Raw genomic sequence first — 8009 nt, forward strand, 5'->3', positions numbered from 1 at the left:
CTTAAGAAAGTCAAGCTATTGAGTGATGAAATGAAGTAGCCTGAATAGAGTGGGAACCGATACAGAGCATATAGCCAACCTCAAATTATTATGGGCTTGAGGCTTTGATTGATTAATTGAGAGTACAATTCGACAACAAATATAGAAATTAGTCAACTTTGTGGGATGTTATGCTTGAAGTTTAACAGCGAATATAGAAATAAGTCAACTTTGTTGGATGTTATACTTGAAGTTTAACAACAAATATAGAAATAAGTCAACTTTGTTGGATGTTATGCTTCAAGGCACATGACCATGTTAATTGGACCTTCCTTCTTAAATTTCTAAAAGGCATGGCCTTTGGTGAGAAGTGGATTAATTGGATCTCTTCGACATAAAGATTGTGAAGTTTTCTATCTTGGTGAATGGGTGCACAGAAGGACCTTTCCCTTCCGTGAGAGGTTTGAGGCAAGGTGATCCTCTATCACCATTCCTGTTTCTTATTGCAGTGGAAGGACTGAACCAGTTGTTTAAGGTGGTGAAGGACAATGGTCTTTTCTGAAGGGGTTTAAAGCTGCAATCAGGGAGGACAATAGTGCTGAGATTACAACAGATGACTCTTCAATCTTCTGTGATGCTGATATTGACCAAGTAAAACATCTGAGAGTTATTCTGGTGATCTTTGAAGTAGTATTAGGGCTACATGTTAATTGGAGTAAGAGCATGCTATTCCCAGTTAAGGAAGTTGCCAACATTCAGGTGCTAGCAGCTATCTTCAGATGTGAGCGGGGTCATTACCAACTATTCATCTAGGGCTCTTCCCAGGGGAAACAAGTAAAGCTTGAGAACTCTGGATTGGGGTATTGAAAGGTGTGAGAAGAGGCTAGCAATCTAAAAGGGTCAATATCTCTCTTTGGGAGAATATAGTTCTGGTAAACTGTGTTCTGGAATCTGGATGCACTATCTACATATGTCATATCTCTGGTTCCTTTTTTTTTTAAACATTAAAAGTTGTCTCTGGTTCCTTCACCTTGTAAGGTAAGGAACAAAATTGACACATTAAGGAGGAATTTCATATGTCAAGGCAACAAAGACAAGAAAGTACATTTGGTTAATTGGAACAGTCTCATTACTAACAAAAGGAAAAGAGGCTTAGGCACAAGGAATCTAAATGCTGATAATCAAAGCTTGCTTGTGAAGTAGTTTTGAAGGTATTACTTGGAGACTAATGCTCTATGGAGAAGGGTTATTCATGACATGTATGGCCAAGATGGACAGTGGTGTACAAGAATTGTCAACAACCTCTATGGGGTGAGCCATTAGATCTTCCTGGAACTTTATGATTGACAACACCGGTATAAGAGTGGGTAAAGGAAGAAGAACTCTATACTGGAATGATGACTGGCTTGGACATGGCTCTGTGAAAGAACTGTTCCCTGATTTCTATAACATTGCAACACTACCTGAAGCAAATCTAGAAACAGTGAAGGGAGTGCAGAGGTGAAACATTACTTTCAAAAGACTACTACATGACTTGGTACTGGAAAGAGTTGTTGAATTGTTCAAGATATTAAATTCCTTCCATGGTCTCAAAGATTCTGACGACACTTGATCTGGAAGCCTGGCAAAGAAGGGGTCTTCACTGTCAAATCTTCCTATACCTTATTGTCTAGGTCAAACCACCAAATTGATCACTGGCCATGTAAGTTTATATGGAAAGTAAGGGATTCTTTTAAGTTTCTATGTTTTCCTGTCTAGTAGCAAGAGAAACCTACCTTACTCAGGAAAATCTAAGAAAAAGGGGATTCCAGCTATGCTCTAGGTACCATATGTGTGGTGCTACTTGGGAAACTAGCAGTCATTAATTTTTACATTGTTCCATTGCTGGGCAACTGTGGCAACTATTTCTCAACATGGTAGGTCTCAGGTGGTCTATGCCAGCAACAATTTGTGAGTTATTGATGTGTTGGAACTATGATGGTGGAGCAGTGAGGCAGAAGAGGTTGTGGAAACTTGTCCCAGCATGCATGGACAATCTGGAAGGAAAGGAACTCTAGATTTTTTGAAGACAAATACAATTTTGTGCAGAAAGTCAAGATGAATTGTATTCTTTTGTTTCATTTTTGGTGTAAAGAAAACTATGTAGAGGAGGATGGATCACTAGTTGATATGATAGGATCCTTGTGAAGCAGAAGTCCTAAGCATGGTTGGGTTTTTGTAATGATTGTTTCCACTATTTACTGCTGTTTTGACTCATATGTTCATATGTACATGTTACCATTTTAAAATGTGGCCATACCGTTGTCTTATGACAACAATGATCAAAAACATTGGCCACTTGAAAGTGTACCTTTAACATTGGCAAACTGCTGCTGCTTCTGGAGATTGGTATTCCGTTTTCGGTATTTTATTGAGTATATTAGTAGCCTTTGAAGTTAATCCAATGGAAATATAGCATTAGCTTTCTATTCTGCTGAAGTTGACACTCAAAAGGATCTTGGCTTCTTGAGAAACAAGATAAGGAGCAGCAAAAATATCTTGAATAACAAAATGTGGGAGGCTACTAATTTATTTCTTGCTTTACTCCAAATTATATTATATTTTGGCCTAGTTTTATCAGATTGTCTAAGATTTGAATTGGTGCAGGATCACATAATGGTTTTTGTTGCAATGTAAGGTTTTGAACATGGGATTGTGTCTATGTAGGTTGCTAGCACCATTTATCTCACGTGGTATTTTAATGGAAGTTTTGAAGCTGTGGATAAAGGGTTGCTCCATAATTGTTCTTGATGTTCCTCTTTTGTTTGAGGCCAAGATGGATAAGTGGACTAAACCCATTGTTGTCGTTTGGGTTGATCCTAAGACACAGCTGCAGCGGCTCATGATTAGAGATGGATCAATGGAGGAGGATGCCAAAAGCAGAATAAATGCACAGATGTCCCTGGATCTTAAGAGGTCACAGGCAGATATTGTGATTGATAACACCGGTTCACTGGAGGCTTTGCATGAACAGTTCCAGAAAGTGTTAACTCAGATTACAAGGCCCTTGACGTGGACCGAGTTTATGCTCTCAAGAAAGGGAACTTTTCTGGCGTTGTTCTCCATTTTTGTCGGTGTTGCTATTTGCAAGAGAAGTCCATGAAGGTAATAACTCACCTAATTTGATTTAGCACAATGTATGCATTTCTGTATGGGAGAAGAGTTACTCTTTAATCGAGCTCTACTGTGTATGTACTAATTATTATTATTATTATCATTTTAAATAAACTGTGTGTGTACTTCCAACATGAGCTTTTATGCTTCATTAGATACTTGTTTGAGACGTTAAAGTTGAAGTACGATAATTTGATTGTAAATTTGGACTGATTCAATGAACGGAGGGATTCTGCTGCATTTTGGAATTTCTTTGGAGCATCTGGAACTAACTTGATCTAAGATTTCTTTTTTTTTTTCTGTTGAAAATGAGTTCTCCTTCCACCACCACCCCTGATAAAATGATTTTCCTAATAGGATATTGTCATGTGCTGTACAAAATAAATAAGGCCCCCAGTTGATGGTTGGTTTACAATGGCATCACAATGTGCTATTCCAGTGTTGTCTTGCTTCCTGTTTCCTAGTGACTCTTTAAATTTTGTTAGAGGCATGTAATGTTTCCAAGGTTGGAAAGAAAAATGTGTGCTGTGTGGTTAAAGAAATCTTGCTTAAATTATTGCTGGTTGCTAAACCTGTTGTTTATACTCTTTATTGTTTCAAAATACCTGATTCTTTTTATAAGGAGATCTGTAGTTTGCAAAATTTTTGTAGGAAGAAAATAAGGTGTAGTGTCCATAGTTTTATATCTAGGTATTGTACTAGTGATCTAGTATAATGGGTTTTGGTCTTAAATCTGATTGTTCTTGTGGTAGCAGTAGAGACAGAGTGTTCCCTGCTAAAGATAAAAACTGGAACTTAGCAGAATTCCTTGTGTTATCTAACCTTTTAAGTTAATGACTATCTTGGGAAGCTAGGAACTAATGTTTCTGTGCTAATGGTAGGTTGATTGATCTGAGAATTAATGCAGCAAAAACTCAGTCTAATGGAATGAGGTTTATATTGTCAATTCTGTACTATTCCTATCATTGTTGTTGGTCCTGCCTCATTTGGTGGCATCACTACTTGTACTTGTTCTGGCTTTAATGATGCCTATTCTAGATTATATTTTTCCACAATGGCTTGCTCGTTTCATGGCTGAACTATTGGTTGGATTAGCTCACTTTTCTGTAGGTTATATATTCACTTATGCAGCTTTCTTGATTGCCTCTACTTCAGGCAAATATGGTCAATCTTTTAATGTCTGTATCCACGACAAGTTGTGACAGGTCATCTCTTACTGCTAAAGCTGTTGCCATTTGTGATGGATGCTGTATTAAGGGCTGAATGTGATGTTTAACGAGTTTATCAATATGCTGACTCTCAAGCTGGACATGTAATGATTGGTTTCAGCAATTCCGGATGGTATTACAGTCCTTGTTCAGTCGATAAGCAAGCTTTTTTTCTTTACTGGAAAGGATAGAACCAAGTCAGTCTTTAGCTGAACTTCCTACACATGCATAGTTTCAAAGGACATGTTATTTTATGTGGTTTCAATGGAGTATTTCAGATGGGGTGTCAGTTAGGTAAGATGATATGATTTAGTTCATTCAAGAACCAAATTATTCTTATATTGGTACTCTATAATCGATCATAATCAATAAACATACAATATTCAGTGATGACAAATGCATGCTTTTGCACAAGAATTTGATATTAAGTTTATTCCTTTTTAACTCGATAAACACTAGAAAGTGGACACCTGAGCTACCAACGAAATCATCAATGTCTTGATCAAGAAGGTGTAGAGGAAAACCCAAGAAGTTGTCATTTACCTTAATCACATCATCTGGGCATATATACTAAAAGTCCTGGTGCATTTAACTGGATTGACCCTGTTTCAACTAAGCTTTTGACAAAGATGCAATCTTCCATGACGAAGTCACAGTCAAGACTTTAACATGGAGGGAGGGGGCACGATCTCATCCACTACATGAGTAAATAAGAAGTCATTCTCCATGCCATTTGGCACTGCAGGGTTTTTTAGATAGGAAATGTCACAATGCTGGGGTTAATAGCAGCATGGGGGTTTTAGATAAAAAAAATGTTATAAGCTCAGCAGTAACATAACACCTTATATTTAGGGGAAATTTTAGGTATCAACTCTTTTTGTAATGCATAATTATATTTCTTAAAAAAGTAAATCATTTGAAACATTTAATTCTAAAAAGTACATAAACATTCAACTGGAACTGGTACCACAATATCAACCGTAAAAAGATTAGAAACTAGAAAATATATAGTCAGAATGAAAGTAGAAAGATCTTACCAGAATGCATACACACTATACTTGTTCTCAGGTTGGATGTTTGTTAAAACCCCATCATCCCAAGAAAAGTTGGAAAAATATTGAACCTGAATCAAAAGCAAGACCTCAAAACTCCATCATCTCTGTCGCAATCTGCTCAAAGGTAATGACTTTCCTTTTGGGCTGGTTGCAAACAAAAGATGAACCCCAAACTTCTTTCCTAAACTTTCCTTTGATGAATGATGCTCTTTGATAGAAACCATCATTTTCTCACCGCCTTTGATTGGGCGTTTGAAATGTCGTCTTGTCATATAGCTCACCCATGCATAACTCTCATACCGTACTAAAATATCTACACCAAAAAGAGGATATTCAATCTTATTTGTCTGGTCAGTGATGATAGCAATGGGGATTCGAACATAATGTTCTCCTTGAGATTCACAAATAGCCCAAACAATCATTCCAAGGAATTCTTGTTCCCTGTATCGTGGAACAATCAAAGATATTGAAGATCCCACAACCCGATAGCTTAACCAGCTAGGAATCTCATCATAGTGAAGAAAAACATTTACACCATTGGGTGCAGAATTTGCCTAACATGGATCAGAGAAAAGGTGTTACATAGAGAAATATATAAGGGAACAACAGAGTTTGATTTATACAAGTGAAAGAGAAACCAACCTTGAAAAAGCCTTCAGGTAGAGGATTTTTTCTTAGCATACAACCTATTGCATTCATATACTTCAAGTATTTAAGGTTCTCAAGGCCCCGAATCTCAACCAATTTACTGCAATCACAGAAATCCAACAGTTGCAATCTGTTTGCACTTGACAAATCTGGAAGCATTTCTAGTGACCTGCAATTCCTTGTGGATAGTGCTTCTAGGTTACAAGGAAGATTTGGGAGCATAAGGAGATTCGGGCATCCATAGAGGCTAAGGGTTTTTAGCTTGCATAGGTGACTAAGAGTGAGGGGTAGGCTGTGAAAGTTATTTCCACTTAAAACTAAGACTTCCAGTGAGAATAATCGGCCAAGACAATTGGGAATATATCTTTGGCACGGATTGAAGAAAGGAACTTTTAGAACTTCTAAGGACGGTAAATTTATAATAGAAGATGGAAGAATATCACGATCTTTTGATGCTAAAATGGATGAAATGATGGAAGGACGAGATTTAGGTTGTAAAATTTTGCAGCCATTTCCCATTTCCAAGAGTTGAAGATTCTTCAGAAGTCCACAAGACACTGGTAGTTGTTTAATAGATGTTCCCATTGCATTAAGTGCCATCAAACGCCTAAGATTCCCCATGTCAGCAGGCAATTTTTGTAGATTTGTACAATCATTCAGATATAGCTTCTCGAGCGATTTCAGCTTACAGATGCTTTCAGGTAGTCCCTTAAGTTTCTTACACCCAGTGAAATCTAAATACACAAGAACCTCCAAATATTCAATTGATGAATGCACCTCAGTCAAACTAGAACAACCTCTGAAAAGTAGTTTCTCAAGCATTGGTGAACCAGTGAAGTCTGAAGTTCTCACTAGACTCTCACAATAGCTCAGATCCAAAATCTTCAAACACCTTAAGTGCTGGACAAATGAAGCAATGTATTAACTCTAGAATAGCAGATTTAATTGTTCAAATTCAAGGAGTAAAGTTGTAGAACATCAGACCTTTGTACTAGGGGACTCTTTGAAGCTACTGTATTTCACATCCAAAATAACAAGTTTGTCCGCATGCAAATCCGATGGGAAGTGTTCCAAATGGCAATGATGCCATTTTAACACTCTAAGCTCTGTAAACATGTCCTTGAAGCTCCCTTCAAGAGGAAGATGATCAATTTGGAGTAGTCTCAGGTTCTTCATTTTTGAAAATCCTTTGGTACTCACACGCATGTCCTTAAATACTGGTTCTTCTAGCTTCAATGCCTCAACTTTTTCCCCTCCCTGGATTCGTGATGAGAAATGATCAGTTCCATCAAGACATACAGGATGTGTTCGAAATTTATTGATCAAGATTTAGAATAGAGAGCTCAGGTGAATAAAGTCAGTAGTGTAGGGGGGTCAAACTATTAATTCTTTTACATAATCAAAGAAAAGTGAAGCACCTCATTAGCTAATGGCTCAATTCAATGCTTAATATTGCATTGGGTATGGTTGTGTGTTTCTCATGCCAATTGATATAATTCCTTGAGGAAGAGACTAAAAAAGAAGCAAAAATTACTCTATATGGATTGGGACCCGCATCTGGTATAAGGTCAATAATGAAATTACCAACACATGCAGAGCTTCTAAAATTACTATGTTTGTGAATTTAATGTTATACGCATATGATAAGTATTTTTCTATATAAATGATGAACCAAAAGGTAGCTCATGCTGCTCTTACAATAGATACTTCCTTGTGTTAAATGCAGAGAGGGGATATCTTATAGTGATTAGGTTAAAATTTTCAATATTGTAGGACTACGGGAGTATCATAAAACACTTCTCTCTGGCTTTCAACTGTTTTTCAGATACTTGTAATCCATAGAAGAAGAAATTTTAGTATAAATATAAGGACTTTAGAAGATGCATGAGAGTAAGTTATGTATGACATATTGACTAGCTAAAAAGTGAAGCAAGTTTCCATTGGTAAACTGCTTAGTAAGGTAGTG

General features: G+C 37.0%; 3 protein-coding genes across 15 annotated transcripts in view; 1 reads left to right on the forward strand and 2 right to left on the reverse strand.

Moving 5' to 3' along the window:
- Positions 1-8009, reverse strand: part of LOC125845036 (E3 ubiquitin-protein ligase BRE1-like 1) — a 187823-nt gene that overhangs the window by 138087 nt on the left and 41727 nt on the right. The gene's annotated exons all lie outside the window — the stretch shown is intronic.
- The window catches only part of LOC125845042 (dephospho-CoA kinase-like), a 98118-nt gene that overhangs the window by 2673 nt on the left and 87436 nt on the right, over positions 1-8009 (forward strand). For 6 of the 12 annotated variants that reach the window (XM_049524457.1, XM_049524453.1, XM_049524456.1 and 3 more), the window contains exon 3: positions 2686-3123. In XM_049524457.1, the coding sequence (XP_049380414.1) occupies positions 2686-3121 (436 nt within the window). In that variant the 3' untranslated portion in view covers positions 3122-3123. Of the gene's footprint in view, positions 1-2685; positions 3571-4328; positions 4732-8009 lie in introns of those variants that run through there. The other 6 variants (XM_049524449.1, XM_049524447.1, XM_049524452.1 and 3 more) reach the window with 5 other exon arrangements.
- Positions 5494-7249, reverse strand: LOC125845941 (disease resistance protein RPV1-like). The gene is made up of 3 exons (XM_049525424.1): positions 7028-7249; positions 6038-6943; positions 5494-5949 (listed from the first exon to the last, which is right to left on the reverse strand). The coding sequence occupies exons 1-3, from the start codon at positions 7247-7249 to the stop codon at positions 5494-5496; spliced, it is 1584 nt and encodes a 527-aa protein (XP_049381381.1).

The sequence above is a fragment of the Solanum stenotomum genome, chromosome 11 (genome assembly GCF_019186545.1).
Source record: "Solanum stenotomum isolate F172 chromosome 11, ASM1918654v1, whole genome shotgun sequence".
Classification (NCBI taxonomy): Eukaryota; Viridiplantae; Streptophyta; class Magnoliopsida; order Solanales; family Solanaceae; genus Solanum; species Solanum stenotomum.

Excerpts from the sequence above, each read along its gene's own strand:
- LOC125845941 (XM_049525424.1), bottom strand. The coding sequence starts at position 7,249 with ATGCGTGTGAGTACCAAAGGATTTTCAAAAATGAAGAACCTGAGACTA. Across the intron at positions 6,944-7,027 it reads AAGAGTCCCCTAGTACAAAG|CACTTAAGGTGTTTGAAGAT; the intron begins GTCTGATGTTCT and ends TCATTTGTCCAG. Across the intron at positions 5,950-6,037 it reads TACCTGAAGGCTTTTTCAAG|GCAAATTCTGCACCCAATGG; the intron begins GTTGGTTTCTCT and ends GATCCATGTTAG.